Genomic DNA, 25,885 nt, shown 5'->3' with positions numbered 1-25,885 from the left:
GTCCTTCGTGCGACCCGTACACAGATCACGTGATTAGAACCACCAGGGCTACAACAGCTCGCTTGCTAGTTCTGGGGAATTGATTGTTGTTCGGGAAGATTCTGCGACATAATTGTGACTTTATTAGCAACTATATCCGTTTATAGCAATGGCGTATCAGCTCTACAGAAACACGACGCTGGGCAACAGTCTCCAGGAGAGCCTGGACGAGCTCATCCAGGTAACGGGGGACGGTTAGCTGTTAGCGCGCTTTTCTAGTGGACCACTATGTTAGTATGACCGAAATGTTATTCATGTTGATTTGCAACTGTATTTTCTTGCTGCTGAATATGTTTTTGTGCATCGTTTTGCTCGGTCAATCGTAAGCGTTATACGTTTTCCCTCCTTTGTTGCCCGTAGGGATGCTAACACCAATACATGAGGATAATTCTGTGATGACAGCTAACCTTCTGTCGTGTATCTTTTTATTTATTTTAAACCAGCTCGATAATTATTATTGAGTTAGGGTTAGATGACTACAGCCCTTTATAGCCTTTCACAATATTAGGGTTATGAATTAAACGTACCCCACCAGCCAGCCACGTCAGCAATTAATTGTTGTGTTGATTTCTCTCCTCCTTTCTTTGTAGACACAGCAAATAACCGCCCAACTAGCAATACAGTACCCCACCAGCCAGCCACGTCAGCAATTAATTGTTGTTGTTGTGTTGATTTCCTCCTTTTTTTGTAGACACAGCAAATAACCCCCCAACTAGCACTACAGGTGCTGCTCCAGTTCGATAAAGCCATCAATACAGCACTGGCCAACCGGGTACGGAACAGGGTCAACTTCCGGGTAAGTTGCTTATTGATCAACTGTGTTTGTGTGTGGATCCATAGTAAACCTTTTGGTTTACAGGCTTCGAAAATATGTTACTGATTCTCATACATGTCATTCTCTTGGGCAAATAACATGATGTGCATGCGGATCCATACCATATCTTCAAAAGCCTGTATTGCAAAATGTTTAGCTTACTTTCTACTTCTATTGGTTAAAGAAAGACCATATATTACAGAAACGAAGATAACCTCTTTCATATGCTAAATACATGTTTTGTTTTACCTCCAGGGCTCACTAAACACCTACAGATTCTGCGACAACGTGTGGACATTTGTTTTGAACGACGTGGAGTTCAGGGAAGTCACTGACCTGGTCAAGGTGGATAAAGTCAAAATTGTCGCTTGCGATGGAAAGAGTAAGTTGACTCTTCACAAATACTTCTACAAAAATATTTATGTGTCAGGTTTGGATTACTTGTTATTATACAAGTTAAATTCCCAATGTGTGACACTTCAAGTCGCTTGAGCTTACTACTATATCTGAAGTAGTTATTAATACAATCACATCCATTGACTGATATATTCTACAATAAACAATGCTAGCCAGCCTCTACCTCTTTGTTTACAATACTCTTACTATTGAATCCCTTCCACTCACCAAGCCAGCTTAATAGCTGCGGTTGTTCGTGTAAAACAGTGGCAAAACCAGAGTGTACATAATACTGTTATTGAGTTGTTTTGCCTACCTGGGATTGGCTCAATCTTGCACATTGTGACTTTATTCTTGAATACAGTGAAACATTGCCCTGGAATTCCAGAGTTCTTGCGAGAGCACAATTTGAATTTGCTCAGCGAGTCACTCTGGGAATGAGTCATATATATCATTCCTCCGACTCCCCTTGATCAGAACATTAACCAATCACATCGGTGTATCTGATATAGGCGGCCCAGAAGCGAGCTAAGCAGATGACGACAGCGCTGCTACGGAATAAGTCAGTAAACATTGTAAGATGGCTACGGAAGAACACCAATTGTTTGAAACTGCTTTGGCCGCTACAATAAAATAGTTACTTGTCTTTTCCTCTAAAAGAGGAACAGAAGATGGTGATAAAAGCTTTCATTTGAAAGAAGGACATTTTTGGCTGTTTTAGCGACCGGATACGGCAAGAGTCTAATCTATCGGTTAGCTCCGCTGGTAGTTTAGCGTATGGGGTTCCGGATACGGCACCCCTTGTATTCTTCTGATTGGTGGTAATGTTGTGTGAAAATGCATGCTTGGTGCTGTCACACCAAAATTGTACTGGGGGCGAAAATTGTACCGCCTACGTAATCCGCGTCGAAACATTACGTCATCAATCGACCCGATTGTCCGTTGCCAGGCAGGTTTCATAAAATATTCGCGCTCATCAAGACGAAATAACATAATACAGATAACACTTGTTTTTACTTTATATTTGTATTGAATTTAGCTAGTAAACTGAGTGTTTAAAGTGTATCGTAGTTTATATTTGTATTGTATTTAATTGTTTAATCGAATTTAGCTAGTAAACTGAGTGTTTAAAGTGTATCGTAGTTTATATTTGTATTGTATTTAATTGTTTAATCGAATTTAGCTAGTAAACTGAGTGTTTAAAGTGTATGAGGTCTAGCTAGCTTGTGTTAATTAAATTTAGATAATAGACGTCATCGTTCAACACGATCGTCCGTTGCCAGGCAACGTTCGACGCGATCATCAGTTCCCAGGCAGGTTTGGAATTTTCGAACGCGGATTACGTAGGCGGTACAATTTTGGTGTGACACCGCCCTTCATGTGGGCTATTTTCATTACTCGTTGCCAGACCCTACAGCTTTCTAGTTGTAGGTCTTGATTTTCAGGCTAGTGAAACCATCTAATAAAAAAATACATTTTATTTCATTCATCGTAAGCATTAATTTCAGTACTGTACAGCCTTTTTATTAATGGATATATATATAAATACATTTGTATGTTGCTCTTGCCTATAAGGACAGATTTCCAAAACTTCTATACTTGGGTTAGTGTCTTCTTTATACTGCTTCCGTCACTTGTTCCACCACATCTGAACCTTCTCTTTGCCCTCTTCCCTCAGACACTGGGTCAAATGCAGCAGAGTGAAGAACATCTGTTGACAAGATGGAAAATGGGGGCACAGAACAAAGCCTTAACCACAGTCAAGACTGTATATATAATTTATCACAGACGTTTTCTGTAAAGAAGAGTTGAAACAAACCTTGTACATATATGACCTTGAATCTGTAGGACCAGTGAGTGAACGGACCAGTCTAGCCATAGTAGTTGCATGATTCTTACTTTTTGTTTTTTTTATCAGCCAATCGCCACATTTTGAGTGGTATTGTTGAGCCGAGTCATCTTTAATAAACCTATATTTGAAATGAAGTGTGTACAATATGTTTATGTAGGCTGGTATGTTGAATTTGCCTACCGATTCTAACCTGATGAAGTGGGCATATAATTAGACCAATAGCTGCTGCCCCCCCCCCCCCCCCCTCCTTTAATGCAGCATGCATCTTGCCAGTCATTCAGTTATGAGCAAATATTTAACCATTACTGACATGCTATAGATGGAATACGTTATTGTGTGCAATTTTCCAAAAGACTATGGTGCAACCTTTAGGCCTAGGGAAAACAAAGGTTCACTTCCCTATTAGGGTGAATATGGTCAATGAACATTAAACTTCTATTCAAACACATCCTACTTAAAAACATTGTCTCTACTTAAAATTGTCAGCCCAGAATCATGTTTCTAAAAATCGAATCGAGAGCTATAAAATTGCGAGTGCTTGAAATTGCATAGGCCACCACACCTTTTTGTTATCTATTATGCCTGGTTCTATGCATAGGAATTAAACGTAGATTTGACCTTGGATAAACAAACCTGTCGCCCGAGATAAGGACAAAAATGGGGATCATCAGCATATCTTCAAAAGCCCATTGTGACCCCAGGAAGAAAGTAAAATCATATAGTCAGAAGTTTTACAGAAGATACAGAACACAATGCATCCTCTGTCTGGCAAAAGATGTTGCCCTGCTCAAAGCCATTCCCTATTTTCTTTTGACCTTATATTCATATTGACTTGTAGTCTTTATATTGTGTTTTGTCTTCACCCCTTCGATGAATATATTTTTCTGGCATTTTAATATTGGTGCCCTTGGACATGAATGGATATCCTGCAGACAATGCATGGACATAAAGACGGTAAATGTTTGTGTCCCAGTTCCAGTGTTTATTTATGATTGATACGTTAATAAAATCATTTACAGTGCAATTCTGTGTTTTAGTTATTGCATTATATGGCAATGTTTTGTATGATGTTGCGCTGTATGATGCAGTAATGCAAAGCACTTTATTGCAATGTATGCCACCTAAACAGAATTATGACGGTTGCCTGTTTTGAGTACTCGATTTGACAATATTTTATGACCGATGGTCACTCACTAAAAATCAACAGAACTTCTAGTGCCACACTCGTAAGACAGATGTAGTGGGTTGATCCATTGTTGCACGTTTTAGTAATCCCCACGATCCTTTGATAAAAGCATTTGCATGATGTCCCTTAGCACTCTCATAGCTCTTCATAGAAACATACCCTAAACATTTCGTATGCCTCCTGCACACTTTGTCAAAAGCCGTTTCAGAGCGCGAGTTGTTCTAAAGAAGATTTACCTTCAATAACCATTTGTTAAACCTCCATCCATTTAAGTGCAGTGCCCCACTGCCCAGTAGTGTCTGTTAATCCTGATTACGGACAAGAGGAGGAGAGTGGACAGGAGAACAGGGGTCTATAGATCAGGTTGCTGGTGAGCTGCCGAGCTAAACTTCCAGAGCATCATGTCTCCCTTTAAGGCCTGGTGCATAGAGGAGACAACGGGCATTGTGAATACTGGAGACTGGGTTTCCCACCAGGACTGCTGTTGGTAGCTGTGTGTGTTTGATTTTGTGAGTGTGCAGGCCAGATAAAGAATGTCCTGAAGTTGGTCAACTGGAAGAGGGATCTACTGCCGCATTGAGAGGAGTTATGACCGACGATGAGGACACAGTTTGAGACGGAGGAAGAACATCGCAGTACCCGGGGGAATGGAGGGCAGGGGTCTGGGTGGAATGAAGAAAAGTGGCTCCACCAAGCGCTCTTCCATTAAGCGCAGTGCCTCGTCCAGCTCACAGAAGGTAAGGTCCATCTGCAGAGCCATGATTGACATAGACTTTATTTTAACACTAAATATGTTTCTGAAATTAAATACTTTGCCTTTGGTATGCTTGCATTGGTATTCTCTAAACGTATCTATATACAGTGTGATGTCAAAAGATAATCAAAGGGAACACATTCTTTGTGAATGTCTTTGGAAATGTTGTAAAATTGAAATGTGCGACAGAAAGGTAAATACAATAGACGTTGCCAATGGAGTGGAGTAACCCCTTTAAAGGAGAACCCAAGAAAACGTATAAACCAGTTTGAATTAGAGTATTCCGTTTCTAGGTTAAACACGTGCAATTGCATACATAACCTGTGATTGGCTGACGTGGTGACCTTGTCCCCTGCTGATAAAACATTGATGCAACACACCTGTCCTCCACTTAGTGAAATTGATTTGAAGGGGCGTAAGGAGGTGATAAGGTACAAGCCAACCTGGTGCTGAATCAGGACAGAATGAGTACAGGTTGGGGGGGGGGGGGGATACAGCAGTGAGAGAGAGGTACTGAAGCCCATCTACATATCCCTGCAGGCATCCACACTCACTTTTTACAAGCTAAACGGTCTGAAATATATTCGTTTTTTTGTGAAAGCTTCCATATTTATATAGACCTAGCTTTCAGCTTGTCAGAAAAGTGTGACATACATGCAGTCAACCTACCATTTATTTTTACAAAATAGGGTGGCATACAGTACATGCAGTCAATTGACCATTTATATGACAAAATAGTGTGTTATGCATGCAGTCAATTAACAATTTATATGACAGATAGATAGATCGCAGACAGGAGATATAAGTACATTTTGATTTTGAAAGGATCTGTGGTTCAAGTTGAACCCCTCTTTGGAGAGACGGCTGTAGCCAATGAGCCAGATTACTTGGGATCTCTCTTTAGATAGCAGAGTATAGCATTATAGCAATTAGTGGAGGTCAGGGGTGAACACAACAGCTGGTCTGTGCAGGTCTTTCGCAAAGAGAGAGTGTGACCTGTGTGTTAAACTAGGAGAATGAAACGGTGAGGAGCATCTGGCCCAACCTAAGCTTCACATTGTGCTTTCATGTGATTAATGCACTGCCATCATGTACATTTCCAATCCAAGGAGAATGGTGGTGAGTGTCAAGGGCAAAAGCAAAGAGGTCAAGAGACGGGTCAGGTGAAGAAAGCACTGATTATCTACTGTATGTCTCTCTGTTCATCCATGCAAACGTTTATCTGCGCATCCTTTCTAGTATGGCTCGCCTCTACAGTGGGATTTAGTGGAGGTGTTAGTCTTCACATGGGAAAATGGTTTCTCCATCGTCACTGAGTGAGATTGATGCAAGACAAAGCATCAAGTAAACAAAAAGAATAAGAAATACACCAAATTGTGCTGCATCAAACCCTGCCTCCTCCCTGCTCTTATTCATCCCCCCTACCACCGTCTTCTGACCGAGACACTGCCTGCTAGGCCAAACCTCACTCCACCCGAATCATCATTTTCACCATTTACATCAACCTACCTACAGTTCCTACAGTCACAAATGTACTCCACAAATATATAATTAGAAAACATTTTTACTATTATAATCAACAACATAAAATGAACAATGGCTTCAAAGGGATACGCGGAAAATCCTTACAAATACACTAATACGATATCCAAAGAGCAGTAAACTGTGAAAACGGCTCTGTAAAGGTTTAAAATCAACACCATTTGGCCACTGTAGAAATACACCTATTAATATCCCCTTCTGATTCCCCTTCCAGTGGATACGTTTTCTTCAGTATAATATCTCTGTAATGAAACAGGAAATGAGGTGTAACTCCGCCCCTTGCAGTGGAGGTCTCCGGCCAAAGCTCTGCTCCGCCCTCCCTAAGATTGACTGTAACATAGTACATAGGACTGCCGGATCCCAGATAACATACCAAGCCATGTTTCATCCATAGTGCTAGTCTTACAAAGTTGTGATTGATCAGTAAAAAAAACTCTAGTCTGGTATCCATTATCAGTTCATTATCTACTTTATATAACATTTTATTATATAGTGGAAATACCTCTCCATTATCAAGAAGCAGTGCCATAGGCCCCATATTAATATCATTTAGAATCGGGGCAATAGATCGGGCCCATGGTAATATTAGTTTAGTATCAAGGCCATAGAAAGGCCCAGAAAGGCCCCCAGTTTAGATGATGGGCCATAGAAATACCCCATGTCAATATCAGTTTAGAAGCAGGGCCATAGATAGGCCCCATGTTAATATCAGTTTAAATGCAGGGCCATTAAAGGCCCCATGTTAATATCAGTTTAGAAGCAGGGCCATAGATAGGCCCCATGTTAATATCAGTTTAAATGCAGGGCCATTAAAGGCCCCATGTTAATATCAGTTTAGAAGCAGGTCCATGTTAATATCAGTTTAGAAGCAGGGCCATAGATAGGCCCCATGTTAATATCAGTTTAAATGCAGGGCCATTAAAGGCCCCATGTTAATATCAGTTTAGAAGCAGGTCCATGTTAATATCAGTTTAGAAGCAGGTCCATGTTAATATCAGTTTAGAAGCAGGTCCATGTTAATATCAGTTTAGAAACAGGTCCATGTTAATATCAGTTTAGAAGCAGGTCCATGTTAATATCAGTTTAGTAGCAGGTCCATGTTAATATCAGTTTAGAAGCAGGGCCGTAGATAGGCTCCTGGAATGCATGTTATACACTGCATACCTTGTGGCCACATCTTTTTAAGAGGGTGGCTGACCCTGCGGGCTAATTGCCAGCTTGTCGGTCCCGTGTTTGTCAGCCCCATTGATGTTGGCTATGTGAAGACTATTGTATTATTGGTTGGTTACAATTGGTGCAAAAAGTGGCTGAAAACTTAGATACCAGCACTCGGAAAATAATAAGTATACAATAAATGTAGTATAATATATACTGATAATGTTATTTTGTCCAAGCAAAAATATTGTATGGTTGCAAGATAGTATAAATTTACCAAACTATACAAACAGTAGGATAAGATGAAATCTAGATGTCGAGTCAAAGAGCTGCCTTTTTCAAAATCCCTTTATCTTTGCTATTTCATTATCATCTTCATCATCATCATCTAAACCAGTGATGTAACTACTTGTTATGGGATAACATTTTGTTTTGTTCCTTGTAAACCACTGATAATCTCATAATGAAGCCTAAATCCTCCCGCTGCATTCCTTGTTTATTGTTTTTGTCCTAATGAACACAGCACCGAAGCCGAGTTAAGCAGGGGAATAGTGTTGGCGTGTACCAGTCAGTTTGGGTCCTCTTGACTTCCCCCGAGAAAGTGATCACCTGATGTCATTCATACGGCAGCTGCTGACAGACCGGCGGTGTTGGGAGGATTGGTGCATGGAAAGGGTGTGCGTTAAGCGTTTGAATAGGAGAACTGTTCCTCGTGAGGCTGGAGTCGCCAAAGTGCACGTGGATTTGGTTAAGAACCCTTATTCATTTTAACGCTCTACTTCTCTCCTGTATGTGGTTATTATGCTTTTTTCGAATTAACCAGCACATGCAAAAGTCGTTTTGGTCAAAATGATAATCATGGACTAAAAATTGGATACGTTCTGAAACAAACCACCACCTAATTCACCCAATTATGCAAATTGTCTTCAACACAAGCAGCAGGGGATCAGACATAATGAAATTAAATGGCCACATTACAGCTGGCCTACATCCTCTTTCCTTTGTCTTCCTACAATACTTTCTGTTTACTCTCCATTGTTGAAACTTTCTTTAATCTGCACAAATAGATGAAATAGAGCTTTAGAAGAAGAATGAGAATGCGTGTGTGTGTGTGTGTGTGTGTGTGTGTGTGTGTGTGTGTGTGTGTGTGTGTGTGTGTGTGTGTGTGTGTGTGTGTGTGTGTGTGTGTGTGTGTGTGTGCGTGTGCGTGCGTGTGAGAGTGTGAGAAAGCAAAGTGGGGGAATGAACATACCCAGGGTTCAAATGGTGCAATCATGGGACTGGCAAAAGGATTACCTTGGACTGGAGTCATGGGACTGGGCTGAACAAAGGCCCTTCTTGCTCACATGCTGGTCATATGAACCCCTGATGCATAAAGTGAACTAGTTTCATACGGAGTTCACTGGGCTCCAGTGCTCCAGCAGGGAGCATCTTGAAGATGAGAGGGCCGGTGAAGAAAGAGAGAACAGGCTGGTTTTCTGCTAGAGGTTGCTGCTTGCCAACCCAATGCGCGCTCAGGGATGGGTGTAAAACCATAAGGTAAGATCTGCCAAGGCGGGGGGGAAATGCAACCGTGCTGATGGGTTACATCTGATCCATGCCGTGTAACAGTATTTTACTGGCCAAAGCTATTTGGTTGACCTCTACCTATTCCCTTTGAGCATTGACAAAACGTGATATATGTATTATCAGGTATGTGTCATCCAACTTTTAAATAATCGAATCTCCAGCCTCCAGTAAGACATTTTTCTTTATATATTTATTGGATTTTTTACTTGATGAATCATTTAATTAGCCCTGTATGACATTTTGGACAAATAAATATGTGTCTTGATTTATTTGTCAGTTGTGATAGTTACAAAATTCCTGAAAAATCTAATCTGAGAGGCATTGTGTCATGGTTCATGATGAATGTGAAATGAACAGTGTTTGATTCCACAGAGGGCATTGTAGCTTTTGGATTTAACCATGTGAATTTAATCCTGACCATTATCCAGAGTGAATGTATTTGACAAAGTGCAGTCCGAAGTCCCTGGGCAAATACTGTGGCCTAACAATACACTAGGATGTATAATAATACAGTCATTAGAGATATGGATATGGATTTTCTCTCTCTCTCTCTCTCTCTCTCTCTCTCTCTCTCTCTCTCTCTCTCTCTCTCTCTCTCTCTCTCTCTCTCTCTCTCTCTCTCTCTCTCTCTCTCTCTCTCTCTCTCTCTCTCTCTCTCTTTTCTGGTTCTGTCTCTCTCCAACATGTCATTGTTGAGCGGTCCGGGGGGTTGTGAGTGTGTTCCCGTTCTTTGTGTCACCGTTTGGATCGGATTAGGAGCAGACTCTCTGTAAGAGGCTTAACTGTGCGGCACTTTGTGATGAAAGGGCTTTGTCCCAATTAGAAGGACACATTCACATGATTGTCATGATAACAGCTCCGAGACGCGTTTCTTGTAGTAAGTTGCGGGTGGGGGGCTTTTAATGCTCTGAATGCAACAGGCGATCACATGCAGAATGTTATGTTAAAATGTCTCTAAAATATATACTATGTTTCGGGGATATCACACTCTTGTCATCATCAAGGCAGTTTTAGGTTCATGCTATTCTGTTAGTATAGAATGTGTTTTCCACATTTGTGTATTAAAGAGCCGAATTGTGTCCACTCATTAGTGTCTACTTAAAAGTTTAAACCATTCTACCTCTTCTATGCTTGACCCCCCAGATACAGAGAGCATGGATAGAGAGAACATTTCAGAAAAGAGAATGCATCCAAATCATCCCCAGTAAAGATGCGACCAGGTAATGTGTTCTGTTTAATAAACCTTTACAATCCAACTGATGTTGACTTTCACAAGATATCTGTGTGGAATGCTACAGCGCACAATCTGAAATAAAACAACAATTGGGCAACTTAATTTAGAGTGTCGCAAATGTTTCACAAAGTGATGGCTGTTTTTGATGGGTTGACCTTAAAAAAAAAATGAAATAAACATAAAACAAAAATAATAATAAGAAAAATTAAAAAAAACAAATCTCATCTATTTGCCTCCTCTGCGCCATCAGGTGCAGCTGTGGTCAGCTGGTGACCCAGCATGTGGCCCTTCCCCCCGGGGCCCCGGCCAAAGAGGAGGCCAACCCTCTGGTCCAGGTGGTGGAGCTGCCGCCCGAGCGCTGGTCTGTGGCCAAACACACGAAGGTCTCCCCCACAGACTCCTACGGCAGCCTCGAGTTCAAGGGCGGCGGTCACACAAACAAGGCCATGGTACACAGCAAGGGCCTTTCATTATTCTCCTTTCACATACAGACACACACAGAGATACACACGCACACACACACCCACACACACAGACAGACTGACACACAGACAGACACACAGACAGACAGACAGACAGACAGACAGACAGACAGACAGACTGACTGACTGACTGACAACCCCCCTCCCCACACACACACACACACACACACAACGCACGCATCCACACACACACACAAACACACACACACACAGACATTTTGTGATTAAGTTGAGTTGACGTTTTTGAATCAAAAACGGATTGCTCAATCATATACCAGGATACATATACAGTACATATAAGAAAAATGGCCCTGTATTATAGGAAAACACTGTGTTTCTGGTCTTGGGAAGCTCACTCTGTATATTTGTCCTCAGTACATCCGGGTGTCGCACGACTCCAAGCCTGACTCCCTGCTCCACCTGATGGTGAAAGACTGGCAGCTGGAGCTGCCCACCCTCCTCATCTCGGTCCACGGAGGTCTGCAGAACTTTGAGCTACAGCCCAAGCTCAAGCAGGTGTTTGGGAAGGGGCTGATCAAAGCTGCTGTCACCACCGGAGCCTGGATCTTCACGGGGGGAGTCAGTACCGGTACAGAACTTCATTCACTTCAAAGATTTGAAATAAGGTTTCCCAAGACACAAGTTCATATAGAAGACAACGTGATATGTAATAATCGTCCAACATTGGGTTTTCTTTCGGAATGGACGTTTGAAAGGAAAAAATAAAAAGGTCCATTCTCTAACACCCTCCACATACCGGCCACCATTGTCTGCTTCAAATAACACCAGACCTCTACATTTCTTTGCCCTCACCAGATGCGCGGATAGATACGGAGGAGGTTTAGGGCCAAATTAGTTTTTGTTTTTTTTCTGATTTTAACTTCAGAATTTGAGCATGAAGTCAGAATTCAGTCTTTCATCTCAGAATTCTGAAACGTGGCACCACTAATACACATTCTTTTTGCTATCAGTTTACCAGTAGAATCGTCATGAGTGGGGTTATTTTGAACAGGTTTCAGCACCCTTTGATTAATTTTCCAAAATATGTCTTGTTTACACGCCTATATGCCATAAACTTGGTCCCTGCTGTAGCTGCAAGGCCACAGTTCAACTTTTCTCCAGCAGGCGCTGTGCAGATTTACTACTTGACTCCTGCAAAACACTGATGATTGTGGACAGTATGAGGAGATTTGAGCCTCACTACAGATCTTAACAGCGACAACAAAATAAATTCAGGGTATAAGAGTAAACAATGGCTTTAGGACAATGGAATCATGGCTCCTTGGAGCTGAATTCCCTCTTAAGCACTCAAGACACGTTGATTGCCATTGTTGATTATTGTTGATTAATGTTGATCAGCCGATGTGGGTTAAAATGTCACCTTAATTTAGCTTTTTCCTGTTGCTTATCTCGTTGAGTACCTCCTAAATATTGTCCATTCAGATGATTTAGAATAAACACTTCTGTGTATTCCTGTGCCGTTGTCTTGTGTAGGGGTGATCCGGCATGTTGGGGATGCACTGAAAGACCACTCCTCCAAGTCTAGAGGGAAGGTGTGTGCCATCGGCTTTGCTCCATGGGGGATCGTGGAGAATAAGGAAGACCTCATTGGCAAAGATGTAAGAATAATAATCTCACCAAAACTGGTTATAAAACAGGTTATAAACTAATAGGCTTATTGAAGTGAAGTAAATAGGCTCAAAATGCATACATGTACTCGATATGCCAAATAAAAAATACAAAAAAAAGTTACAACAGAAAGCCTGAAGATTAAACTGTCTTCTAAAATGTATTAAAGGTGACATATTATAAGGTGACATAGTGTGAGTGTGATTAACCGTCACAAGCCGTTTTGAAAATCTGCCTCTTCTGACATCACAAGTGGCCGTGTCCACCTAGATGTGTGACGGATAGATGAGCAGCGTCTGCTACAGTCCACTGGGTAGGCTGGTAGACTGATCTATCCAGCACACATCTAGGTGGACACGCCCACTTGTGATGTCAGAAGAGGCCGATTGTAACGGCTAATCGCACTCACACCTGGTGGTATAATCTGTCACCTTTTAAGCTTTGAGTATCCAGTGACTTTTGGTGAAGACCCGTGTCATTTGTCCTCTCTGAAAGGTGACCAGGCCGTACCAGACCATGTCCAACCCGCTCAGCAAGCTGTCGCCGCTGAACAGCAGCCACTCCCACTTCATACTGGCCGACAACGGCACCTGCGGCAAGTACGGCGCCGAGGTCCGCCTGCGCCGACAGCTGGAGAAGCACATCTCCCTGCAGAAGATCAACACACGTGAGTCCTCACACATGGACACACACACACACAAATGGACACACACAGACACACACACATGGACACAGACACACACATGGACATAGCGACAGACACACACACATGGACACAGACACACACACATGGACACAGACACACACACATGGACACAGACACACACACATGGACACAGACACACACACATGGACACAGACACACACAAATGGACACAGACACACACACATGGACTGGACACAGACACACCCTCATGGACACAGACACACACACACGGACACAGACACACACACAAAAATAGACACAGACACACACACACATGGACACAGACAGCGTTGACCTTGCTTTGACCTATGAACCCTCGCACATGTTGTGTTTCCCTGATTTGACCTGTGGGGTTCCCTGGTGTGGGTTTCCTGGTGTGGGGTTCCCTGGTGTGGGTTTCCTGGTGTGGGTGTCCCTGGTGTGGGTGTCCCTGGTGTGGGTTCCCCTGATGTGACCTGTGGGTTTCCCTTTGTCATCCTATGCCTGGAGCTTTCAGCAAGGCAGGGACAGCAAAGGGAAGCTCAGCTGTCACCACTTGCTTCAAGCTCTCACCCCTCACAGGAGAGGAGGAATATATTGTGCGTTTGCTTGTGTTTGTTGTAATATTTTGTTTCATCGTAAATTGTTGTATATAAATACTCAAAATCTTCACATCCATCGCTTTAAGAAATGTGTGTGTGTTGCCTGTGGTGTATTTGTTTGTGTGTGTGTCTGCGGGGTATTAATGTGTGTGTGTGTGTGTGTGTGTGTGTGTGTGTGTGTGTGTGTGTGTGTGTGTGTGTGTGTGTGTGTGTGTGTGTGTGTGTGTGTGTGTGTGTGTGTGTGTTGTAGGTTTGGGTCAGGGCGTGCCTCTGGTCTGTCTGATTCTGGAGGGCGGGCCCAACGTGATCTCTATCGTTCTGGAGAGCCTGAGGGAGGAGCCCCCGGTGCCTGTGGTGGTCTGTGACGGCAGTGGGCGGGCCTCTGACATCATTTCCTTTGCACATAAATACAGCGAAGAGGATGGGTGAGTGAGAGAGAATGTGAGGCCACTGTATGCATTGTGCTCGCAAAACATTCTGTGACATGACAGCGCTAAAATACAGCCTTACACAAACACACACACAGACACACACACAATAATCGATACAACTTGCACAGTCTTTTAACTGTTACATTGTCCTCTAAGCTGTGCGTTGTGTATTTATGTAAAACTGCCAAATATATATAATAACGTTTGACTATATATTTACAATTAACTTGTTACTAGGCATGATATTTTAGAAATACCTTGTCCTACCAGGTTGTTGAGTGATAATGAAACAACAGTAACCTAGTTGATAAGGTAACTATAGCAACCTAGTTGATAACGTAACTATAGAAACCTAGTTGATAACGTTACTATAGTAACCTAGTTGATCACGTAACTATTGCAACCTAGTGGATATCGTAACTATAGTAACCTCTTTGATAAGATTACTATAGTAACCAAGTTGAATTGTCCTACCAGGATGGTGAGTGATAACGTCAAAGACCAGCTACTGGTCACCATCCAGAAGACCTTCAGCTACAACCGTGCTCAGGCTCAGCAGATTTTCCTCATGGTCATGGAGTGCATGAAGAAGAGATCCCTGGTACGTACCACTGAGTCTCCATTGGGGATAGTTGGCCTATGCATCTATAAAGAGTCTCCACGGGATTTCCAGTCACTCCTCATCCGATCGTTATCTTCCCCCATGGTAGCTGGGTCCCAGATTCTGAAGACTATCAGCAATTTCTTCATTCCATTACTCTCCCCTTGCCTGTCCGACTACCTGCCTACTGCGGAACCATTGTCTGTTGATTGTCTGCCTATCCCCTCCTCATGTCCCTATTATCTTTTCTCTGTGTCTTCAGTAAATCCTTTATTTTTTAACATTCTGTGTCCCTGTTCTCTTCGTCGTGTGTTTGTGCCCATTTGTCCCCAGAATAGTAGTACTAGAAATCATCCTTTAGGTTCAAAGCATCTTTCATCTGTCAATAAAACAAATGTTTCATTATTTTTGCCCATTCATTTGTGTCTTGTGGTTCATGTCTCACACCAGAACTTCTAATAAACCTCTCCATTCAATTATCAAGCCACCTCTTCCTCATATTCTTCTATGTATTTATTTTATATTCGTAGCTATCTTGCGTAATATTAGTAAGAATTTGCTTAAGAATGAACAATTCACTAAATCAAGCCTCATCCCGTAAGTTGTTAGTTGTATATTGTATTCTTTCATTGCTTTATAAATCTGGAAATATCTGATAAATGAAAGATTGTATTGATCTTCCTCAGCAGATTTGAAATCTACTGGTAAGACAAACACCATAAAGTGGCTGTATTCTTGACATAAACCATCAAAATAAACGTAGCTACTATATGAATATGAATTTCAAATTGTCTAAGCATTTCCTCACTCATTTTAAACCCTTACATATGAAAATGATTTCAAGGTCTGATTTCAAGCAGCATTTGGTTGGCGATTCAAGACAGTAGGATGTGTAAACAGTCTTCGGCTGGCTAGCATAGAGGAAGAGAATACTGACTATTGGACTGCTCTTATTTATGTGCTGAAGGAGTTTTGAGTATAATGGTCAACTGAAGGCCAACTACCTAATTTTGAAATGGGTCTACCACAAGATGGGGAGATTTGAACAAAAAACATTCTAGATATAGATAATGTCAACAATTTATGATCTGGACAGGAGCCTTTACGTAATTAACCACCAAAAAACTTTCAGATTTATTTTTTATTATGATTATCTACTATTTGTATGCTTTTCAAAGGTCCTTTGATTTTTGAACACTACACTCTAACCCACTAGGTCGTTTCACAAATCATTATTGAGTTGTATAAATAGGTAGAGCGATACAAATAACACAATTTTAAGTGGCTCTTACTAAAATGTGCCACAAACATCCACTGGTCCCTAATTGGACAGTTTAGTTTGTTAGTTGTTAATATCACCTTCTCAAACCTTCAGCCACTCACGCAAATGATTCTCTTAGGTCGATTATCTCCCCAACAATATTTGAAACAACGCTTATCTCCGCTGCTTGTAGTTTCTGAAATCAAGCCCTGGCCCTGGGCCATCTCCCCCCAGATGTTCAGCTATCACACATCAGGACTGCTGGAGTTTTGGTGCTACATTTGCTGCCACTAAAGCCCAATTCTGACCCAGGAAAGACACTGCTATCATGACTATAATGATGGATTAAGTTTTCCATGTAAGATTAATGACAAGTAAAGCTTTGGTTGAATAATGCCAGCTGGCCACTCCACTGCCTAATGGAGATTGTCCATTGCTCTCTGACTGGCGTCTTCCTGTTCTTCATGTAATCCTGCAATTCGCTGTGGCTTTATGAGCAGCTGCTACATGCACTGTGCCGTACGAGAGCTACATTAGTTGACAATGACACAAATGAACATGGACTTCATTCATTCAGATAACTGTACTTATATCATCATTTCAGAGTTGAATTCATCACAGAATGGCCTTTATGTCTGCAGAAATCTCACGTATCCATAATACTCAATGGTTCTTTTGTGTACTCCTGTAATGTTGTGCTACTACCTTAATAAATTTTACTGCTTTCCTCACTGAACGCACTGCTTTGCACTTCATGCATAGCTGCATTCGGTTGCCATAGTTCTTGTGCAACGATAATTAAGTTGAATCTAATCTAATGTAGTATTCTTAAAATGTTGGTTCTTGTAAATTATAAATTTTAACTTGACAAACTCACCAAAGCTCAAGCATAAAGTGCGTAGAACTTTTTTATTTTTGTTTGAAAGGCCTAAATTAGTCTCTGTATGATTGAATGTACCTCGGGTGGGAAGACAGGGACACAAGAAGGTTCAGCTTCTCTGTGAGCTCTACGCCAGAGTTTTTTAGTGTTTCTGCTTTTACCTCCAACAGGAACCTTATAACAAGAACAACAAAACCTACATGCAATCACTGACAAAGTAACAAAGTCATTTGTGCTTTTCAGATAACTGTGTTTCGCATGGGTTCGGAAGGGCAACATGATGTTGAAATGGCCATATTGACTGCTCTACTGAAAGGTAGCTGGAGCATCACTTCACCTTGTTAGCTCAATAACTTTAAATCATCCGTCTCACCTTTAACAAATGAGATGTTTAACATGATGGCATTCACATGAAACTCACTGTATTGTGTTCATATGTGATATTAGGTACAAATGAGATGTTTAACATGATGGCATTCACATGACACTCACTGTATTGTATTCATATGTGATATTAGGTACAAATGAGATGTTTAACATGATGGCATTCACATGACACTCACTGTATTGTATTCATATGTGATATTAGGTACCAATGCATCGGCCCCTGACCAGCTCAGTCTGGCCTTGGCCTGGAACAGAGTGGACATCGCACGCAGCCAGATCTTTGTGTACGGAACCCATTGGCCGGTGAGTCTGTCTGTCCGTCCATCCATCCTAATTTAGGATTGCAACATTACAGATATCGTTGTATTTAAATATATTCATATTCATTCTTGGTCTTCCTCAGCCTGCGAGTGCCCTGCCGGGCGAGCGGCCCAAGAGCCCGTCCTCTGCGCCACGAGGGGGGGGTGGTGGAGGAGGGGGGGGCAAGGGGAAGGCCAGGGGCAAGAAGGGGAAGGGAGGCAAGACCAAGCCGGAGCCCCCTGAGGAGACGGACCCCAGGAAGTTGGAGCTGCTTAACTGGGTACTTAACAAGAAGCATGTTGCAAGAAAAAGAACAATCTTTTTATTTATTCTCTCCTTTCTGTGTTGCTTTGCTCTGTCTTCCATTATTTCTTTCTCATCTATTTATCCATTCCTTTTGGCCATATCTTTATTGAACAAAACGCACTACGTCAAACCAACTTGTATAAACGATCAGGCTATTCAGTATTGTTTGGATCAATATTATGTGAACATGATTTAACTGACACCCCCTACAGTGAAATATCTGCAGGCCTGTGTTGTGTGTTCCATACTGTGTTGTTTACCTTGTGTACTCCACAGGTGAGCTTTCTGAAGCTGGCTTGTGTTGTGGGTTCCATTCTGTGTTGTTGTTGTTGACCTATTTGACATTGTTTACCACACAGGTGAACTCTCTGGAGCAGGCCATGATGGATGCCCTGGTGTTGGACAGAGTGGACTTTGTCAAGCTGCTGATTGAAAATGGAGTCAATATCCACCACTTCCTCACCATCCCACGACTAGAGGAGCTGTACAACACAGTGAGTGAACAGTCAGGCCGCTTTGAAAAGGTTTGGTTACCTTTTTCTACTGAAGCTTGAGATCCTGTTCAAGCCCACTCTTTATGAACAGATCTTCATACTGTTCAACATTTGCCAAAGCAATGAGCTTAGCCTGAACTCTGAAACCTTCCTGATATCCCTATTGGTATGAATCGCACATCTCTGATTGAATCCTAATTATGCAAGGCCCTTTTAATTCCCGTGGTATATCCGTTGTGAAGAGGCTGTGAATGTAAACTAATTGCTAAAATACTATAAACATAAAGAATACATGAGTATTCGTGTTTTACACGAGTAATGTAGGCAATATTACTAGCATGTAATGTATGCACTGCTACAGATAAATCAAGACGCTTTGTTGTTGATAAATTGTTGAATGAGTGTGATATTCTGTGTCTCCAAGAGACCTGGCTTGCCAAACAGGATTTAGACAAGTTAAATACAATACACAAGGATTTTCATGGTGCTGGGGAATCCACTACTGATCTAAGCATGAAAATAGTTAAAGGTAGAATAGCAGGTGGAGTGGCCATCCTTTGGAACCGTAGATATGACCCAATGGTGAAAGTGATTAGATTAAATGTTGATTGGGCCATAGGGTTAGAAGTATGCTTTAATGGCAAGAGGATTACCATTTTAAATATATATACACCATGTGAATCATATGAGGCTGAGGATGAATTTTTGAACAGACTAGCTTTTATCCACTCCTTCATTGAGGACAATGATTCTACTTGTGTGTATGTCTATGGGGATTTTAATGCTGACTTATCAGATAGCAATTCTCTTTTTGCAAAACATCTGGTACATTTTTGTAATGACAATAAACTTATCTTATCTAGTAAAGTATTCTTACCGGGTAATAGTTTTACCTATGTAAGTGAGGCATGGCACACAACCTCCTGGCTTGACCACTGTCTGTGCACAGCAGATGCTCATGCCTCTCTAGAAAATATGGAGATTTGCTATGGTCTGGCTACCTCTGACCACATACCTATAGCTATGTTGTTAAATGTTGACACTGTGCCCCTCCTGGTGGATACTGGGAATCCAGGCAACTCAGTGAAATTAAACTGGGCTAATCTATCTAAAGAGGACATTGATAGATATACTGGCTTAACTGACAGCCTACTAAATCATGTTGTATTGCCGAGGGATGCCATTATGTGTCTTAACATGAACTGTGCTGACACACAGCATGCTGCTGACATTTGTGATTTCTATGATAACATTACAAAAGTTTTAAATGCCTCTGCTAGGTCTTTCTGCAGTCATAAGAAGGTGGTTAATATCAAACCTGGGTGGAAGGAGTATGTGTCTGAACACCATGCTGCAGCAAGGGAAGCCTTTCAACTTTGGATTGATGCAGGAAGGCCTAGACAGGGTGATGTGTTTGAGTGTAAAAAACAAACTAATGCCAGATATAAATATGCTCTTCGTCATATTAAGACAAAAGAGAATACTATTAGAGCGGACTTGCTTGCTAGGAATCTACAAAAGAACAACTATGTTGGCTTTTGGAAAGCAATCAAAGTGATGAATAACCATAAAACGTCTTTACCATACGACATTGAAGGTATCTCTGGGTCAGATAATATTGCAAAATTATGGCGTGAGCATTATATCAAGCTGTTCAACTGTGTCAAGAGTAATGTTGTTGCTGTTAATAATGTTGATTTGGACACTAGTGTTACAGTAAGGCCAGCGGAGGTGGCACATGCTATTGAGATGCTTGATAACAACAAAACATGTGGTACAGATGGTATTGCTGCAGAGCATCTTAAGCATGCCAGCTATAGGCTCTCTCCACTGTTAGCCATGTGTTTCTCTGGTATCATGGTGCATGGTGTTCTCCCTGATTCCATCTTGTCTGTTTTGCTGGTTCCTGTGCTTAAGGAGAAGGCTGGCAAATTAAACAGCATGGACAACTATAGGTCAATTGCCCTTGCCAGTACCCTGTCTAAGGTGCTGGAAAAAAATATTTTAAATAGGATCGAAATGTATGTATTAACGACAGACAATCAATTTGGGTTCAAGACAAAACATAGTACTGACTTATGCATTTATGCTTTAAAGGAGATTGTTGCTAAATATCAACGCCAAAACACCTCTATGTTTCTCTGTTTTATTGATGCCTCTAAGGCATTCGATAGAATCAACCATGCAAAACTATTTGAAAATGAGACTCATGAGAGATGTTCCTAAATATATTGTCAGAATTCTAATGTATTGGTATGCTCAGCAAACATTCCAGGTCAAATGGGATAATACTGTTTCTGATCCTTTTCATGTGGCGAATGGGGTCCGTCAAGGAGGAATATTATCCCCTATTATTTTTAATGTATATATTGATGACCTTTCAAGACAGCTAAATGAATGTACAACAGGATGTATTGTGGGAGATCAAGTTGTGAATCATCTCATGTATGCTGATGACCTGGTTTTACTTTGTCCATATTCTGCTGGGTCACAAGAGCTGTTGAGGATATGCACACAATATGGAAGAGAATTTGACATCAACTATAACTTCAAAAAGAGTAAGGTTGTTGTTGTGAGATCTAGAGAGGACAAAAAATCCTCTTTTCCTGCTTTCCACCTCGCAGATGGCCCCTTAGAAATATGCAGAGAATTAAAATATCTAGGACATATCTTCTCAGATGATCTCATGGATGACGGTGACATTCGTCGTCAAAGGTGTAAAATATATGCACAGGCCAACGTGATGTTGAGGAAATTTTCCATGTGTTCCACTGATGTTAAGTGTGCTTTGTTTAGGGCTTATGTCACGCCGCTGTATACAGCTCATCTCTGGTCCTCTTACAGAGTGAGAAGTATGCAGAGGCTTAGAGTGGCATATAATGATGCCATGAGGTTGTTGCTCCGTGTTCCTAGGTGGCACAGTGCTAGCCAGCTATTTGTGTCCTCTAATGTACCAACATGTCAGGCACTGTTACGAAAGTTAATGTTTAATTTCATGTGTCGAATGGATTCATCAGAAAATAGCATCATTATAGCCTTAACCAACCCTATGATGGGCTATCGGTTCACATCCCGGCTTCGAAAGCATTGGCATGATAGCTTGCACCTATTTTAGTACAGTATTTTTTTTTTTTTTGAGTATGTATTTTAATGTGTCATATGTGTGTGTGTATGTTGGATGTGAGTGGACCATCTGAGTCCTTAATAAAGATTTATTATTTATTATGCAATCCAAAAAAATAAAAAAACTGCATTTGCATTGTTGACAACACATTTTGAATATGCAAAAAATATCTAAGCATATAACAGTGACTTACTATCTCAAACCTTCCTGGAAATTATATTTTGGCTGGCGATATGAATGATCTGTTGTATGATTTGTTCCTGTTTTTCTCCTGTACAGAGACTGGGACCAGCTCACAACCTGCACATTGTGGTCAGGGATGTGAAAAAGGTACAATAATCCTTTATCTTGTGCCTTATTTTAACTGTTACCGCAGGCTAACACAATATTTCAACTTGAAGAATAGCATGTAAAACGTACAGTATATATGCTGCGGTTCAATAATAACAATGGTATTTTTCAGGGAAACCTCCCACCAGATTACCAGATCACCTTGATTGATATCGGATTGGTTGTAGAGTTTCTGATGGGAGGAGCTTTTCGCTGCAAGTACACCAGGAAGTGCTTCCGGACGCTGTACACCAACCTGTACGGTCTTAAAAGAGTAAGTCTAAAAACATAATCTTGCATGATAAAACGTTCATGAATCAACATGCTTAATTTATTCTATCTCATGTATCTGTATTTATTGTCTATTTTTCTGTTCACAGCCAAAAGCTCTAAAACTCCTAGGAATGGAGGTATGTTTCCCCTTCAATTAAATGTTATTCACAATAATTCTGATGATATTATTATCCATTCAACAGTCAATCCTTTTCAATGTTCCATTTGTTTTAAACTCTTTAAACTTAACACACATTGAAGTGAAAGCTTTGCTTGCATTGTCCCAAAGGATGACGAGCCACGAAAGGGCAAAGGTAAGAAGAACAAGAAGAAAGAGGTAGAGGAGGACATTGATTTAGATGACCCCGAGTTGTGCCGGTTTCAATTCCCCTTCCACGAGCTCATGGTGTGGGCCGTGCTGATGCACCGCCAGAAGATGGCGCTCTTCCTGTGGCAGCGGGGCGAGGAGGCCATGGCCAAAGCCCTGGTGGCCTGCAAGCTCTACAAGGCCATGGCCCACGAGTCCTCCAAGAGTGAGATGGTGGACGACATCTTCCAGGACCTAGAGAACAACTCCAGGTGACTTACGCTCACTCCTACTTAGAGAAGTTTCTTAAGACAAAGTACACAGGCATGCTGTGTAGTCTGTCAGTTTTGCAAAGTTCTATGTAAGTATTAAATTTGCTCTTACAAAGTTGGGCTGTCAAGCTCAGCAATTTTTTTCAAAGCATTGACATTATTCGTCGAATTTGGGGAACACAAATTCAAATTTTCTCGGAAAGGAAAATAATGCAGACCCCAGTTTGTGTATGAAGCTACCTACAGGCCTATTCCATTACTTTAGAAAGAAGTTCAGCCTTCCTGTCCACCTTTAAGACAAGCAATTTAAAAGAGAATTCAGAATCCTGTATATGATGTTAATGTAATTCACAGAAATACTACAATATTAATACGACAGCAACTTAGTTACATTTACTTGCTTCTGTCAGAATGGGGTTTGCACATTTGCAGCTACCAATGTGTTTGAAACATGCTTTGTCTTACTCCTCCGCCCATCCACTCCCCAGGGAGTTTGGCCAGCTGGCCTACGAGCTCCTGGACCAGTCCTACAAGCACGACGAGCAGGTGGCTATGAAGCTGCTGACCTATGAGCTGAAGAACTGGAGTAACTCCACCTGCCTGAAGCTGGCCGTGGCCGCCAAGCACAGGGACTTCATCGCTCACACCTGCAGCCAGATGCTGCTCACCGACATGTGGATGGGCTGCCTGCGGATGGGGAAGAGCAACGGCCTCAAGGTGCCGCGGTGGAGTCCTAGACTAGATTGCCTGCTAGATTAGCAGCATGGGAGTGGACGTGGAGAGGTAGTAGGGTGGAGGTGTGGAGCAGCTTGTCTTGTCTCTCTCTACCGCCGGAGGAGGCGGTAGAGAGAGGCTGCCTACCAGATTAAAGGAACCAGGGTGGAGGCGGTAGAGAGAGGCTGCCTGCCAGATTGAAGGCACGGGGCGGAGGTTGTAGTAAATGGTGGCCAGCCAGATTAAAGGCAGACTTGCAGGGTAGCATACTAGCAACCTAAGATAATTAATGTAGAGAAAGTTTGTAGAAGAATCAAGAAAAAAATGCTAAGTATTTTAGACTTTTTAGACTCCTTTTTGTAACTAAACCTTGGTGCGCTGAACAAAAATGAACTTGTATGAGCTGTAACTGGAGGTAAGACATAGAGAGCAAGATTTTGAATATACCCAAAAAATCACCGCCTCACCTCCTCCCCCCTCGATTGCTGTTTCTCGGACAGTGTGTTTGCATCTGTGATTGACAGGCAAGACGGATTACCCAGAGCAATATCAGAAGAGATTTTGCGATCTTAAATCTAAGTTTGATTGTGCGGAGGAAGGCGCAGTCAAATAAAGATATTCATAGCACATCACTCACTGATAATTGTCACCTGTGCCATTTTGAAAAAGTGCATTCAAATAATAACAGCAACCCCCTAATTTAATTTACATGGCACACTTGATTGTCAGTAGTTTGCGACCCCTTGAACAAACAATATTACTGTTGGGTTTTCCCCACCTCATCAGTATCAAGGCTCAACACTTTCAATTAAAAATCATTCCAAAATCATGATTCCGAAATAATCTGTGTTGATACATTACACCTTCATGTTGCACACTAATTCTTATGTATATCATGTGAAACACAGCGATAGAAGGATCCATATTGCATTCCTTCGCAAATGTCTAGCTATTGTTTCTTGCAGGTCATATTAGGCATTGTTTTCCCACCTTCCATTCTCCTCATGGACTTCAGGCTTGGAGAGGAGGCCACATATAACTCTTCCAAGGAGAAAGAAGAGGGAAAAGATAGAGATGATGATAACAAGTCCAACAAGGTACGCAACAACAACTACTACTCTATGAAATCATTTTAATAACAAGTCAAGGCAAGGCAAGCAACTTTGTCTTTAGGTTTTATTTGAACCCCTTACCTATCTTCACATAATGGCTAGGCACTCTTTATAAACAGGTTGTCTTTTCATGTCATAGGTTTAAAAAAAAAAATTCTAATGAGTCAAAAATTGATTCCTTTTTGTCTCAATAGTTTCATTGCACCTGTTTTCCTCTTCATGATTGACAGCTCTAGAATGGCAGTCTGACCTGCAACTGTACACTCAGGAAGCTGCCTCTAATGTGTTACTGTATCCTCAGACCTTTAATGTGTTACTGTATCCTCAGGCCTTTAATGTGTTACTGTATCCTCAGGCCTCTAATGTGTTACTGTATCCTCAGGCCTCTAATGTGTTACTGTATCCTCAGGCCTCTAATGTGTTACTGTTTCCTCAGGCCTCTAATGTGTTACTGTATACTCAGGCCTCTAATGTGTTACTGTATCCTCAGGCCTATAATGTGTTACTGGATCCTCAGGACACTGCCTCTAATGTGTTACTGTATCCTCAGGCCTCTAATGTGTTACTGGATCCTCAGGCCTCTAATGTGTTACTGTATCCTCAGGACGGTGCCTCTAATTTGTGAACCCAACCTCTTTTCTCAGGATGGAGCCTCTAATTCAGACGGGATGTCTAAGAAGGGCGATGAAGAGGACCATCAGAGGAAACAGAGAAGAATCCCAACCATCAAAAAAATCTTTGAGTTCTATAGCACCCCTTTCACCAAGTTCTGGTTCACCACGGCAAGTCGAGAACAGATGTTGAAACTCTAAACGTAATCTCCTTCCTGACCCTTTAAATTGACCCTGAAGAAAAAGAAGAGGGAAAACGTTGTAGAAATTGGTAGTGTTAAAGCGATATTAAATGAAGATTATCTTTTTAAGAATTCTCTAATTCCTGTTTGAGCTCAAGGAGGCTAGTTCCTGTAATAGTGTGGAACATTATAATCACTTCCAAACTTTCTCTTGACAGATTGCCTATCTCGTGTACCTCATGCTGTACAACTACATTATTCTGGTGAAGATGGAACGCTGGCCTTCACTACAGGAGTGGATTGTCATCTCTTACATCATCACTTTGGGGCTAGAGAAAATCAGACAGGTACTCACAGAACA

At 41.6% G+C, this 25,885-nt stretch overlaps 2 protein-coding genes across 7 annotated transcripts in view; both read left to right on the top strand.

The window, feature by feature from the left end:
* On the top strand, positions 1–3,228 carry gtf2a2 (general transcription factor IIA, 2). 3 transcript variants are annotated; one of them, XM_056607395.1, is made up of 5 exons: positions 2–220; positions 731–835; positions 1,109–1,235; positions 1,762–1,811; positions 2,928–3,228. In XM_056607395.1, exons 1-4 carry the CDS (start codon positions 149–151, stop codon positions 1,779–1,781), a joined length of 324 nt encoding a protein of 107 aa, XP_056463370.1. In that variant the 5' UTR covers positions 2–148; the 3' UTR covers positions 1,782–1,811; positions 2,928–3,228. The 3 variants fall into 3 exon arrangements, with proteins under 3 accessions (XP_056463368.1, XP_056463370.1, XP_056463369.1); XM_056607394.1 differs by having other exon boundaries at positions 3–220; positions 1,762–1,824; XM_056607393.1 differs by lacking the exon at positions 1,762–1,811 and having other exon boundaries at positions 1–220.
* Positions 3,229–3,398: 170 nt separating this feature from the next.
* The window catches only part of LOC130403183 (transient receptor potential cation channel subfamily M member 1-like), a 29,190-nt gene continuing 6,703 nt past the window's right edge, over positions 3,399–25,885 (top strand). For 2 of the 4 annotated variants that reach the window (XM_056607391.1, XM_056607389.1), the window contains exons 1-20: positions 3,399–5,024; positions 10,451–10,527; positions 10,792–10,990; positions 11,399–11,612; positions 12,518–12,642; positions 13,148–13,319; positions 14,190–14,364; positions 14,848–14,971; positions 17,356–17,428; positions 17,702–17,802; positions 17,903–18,079; positions 18,465–18,599; positions 22,003–22,053; positions 22,187–22,327; positions 22,434–22,463; positions 22,616–22,905; positions 23,394–23,622; positions 24,585–24,716; positions 25,376–25,513; positions 25,743–25,871. In XM_056607391.1, coding sequence (XP_056463366.1) covers positions 4,935–5,024; positions 10,451–10,527; positions 10,792–10,990; positions 11,399–11,612; positions 12,518–12,642; positions 13,148–13,319; positions 14,190–14,364; positions 14,848–14,971; positions 17,356–17,428; positions 17,702–17,802; positions 17,903–18,079; positions 18,465–18,599; positions 22,003–22,053; positions 22,187–22,327; positions 22,434–22,463; positions 22,616–22,905; positions 23,394–23,622; positions 24,585–24,716; positions 25,376–25,513; positions 25,743–25,871 — 2,802 coding nt within the window. In that variant the 5' untranslated portion in view covers positions 3,399–4,934. Of the gene's footprint in view, positions 5,025–10,450; positions 10,528–10,791; positions 10,991–11,398; positions 11,613–12,517; positions 12,643–13,147; positions 13,320–14,189; positions 14,365–14,847; positions 14,972–17,355; positions 17,429–17,701; positions 17,815–17,902; positions 18,080–18,464; positions 18,600–22,002; positions 22,054–22,186; positions 22,328–22,433; positions 22,464–22,615; positions 22,906–23,393; positions 23,623–24,584; positions 24,717–25,375; positions 25,514–25,742; positions 25,872–25,885 lie in introns of all 4 variants that reach the window. The other 2 variants (XM_056607390.1, XM_056607388.1) reach the window with 1 other exon arrangement.

This window comes from Gadus chalcogrammus, chromosome 14 (genome assembly GCF_026213295.1).
Source record: "Gadus chalcogrammus isolate NIFS_2021 chromosome 14, NIFS_Gcha_1.0, whole genome shotgun sequence".
Taxonomy (NCBI): Eukaryota; Metazoa; Chordata; class Actinopteri; order Gadiformes; family Gadidae; genus Gadus; species Gadus chalcogrammus.
The sequence above is the reverse complement of the archived record's forward strand: the minus strand, read 5'-3'. Positions and strand labels throughout refer to the sequence as shown.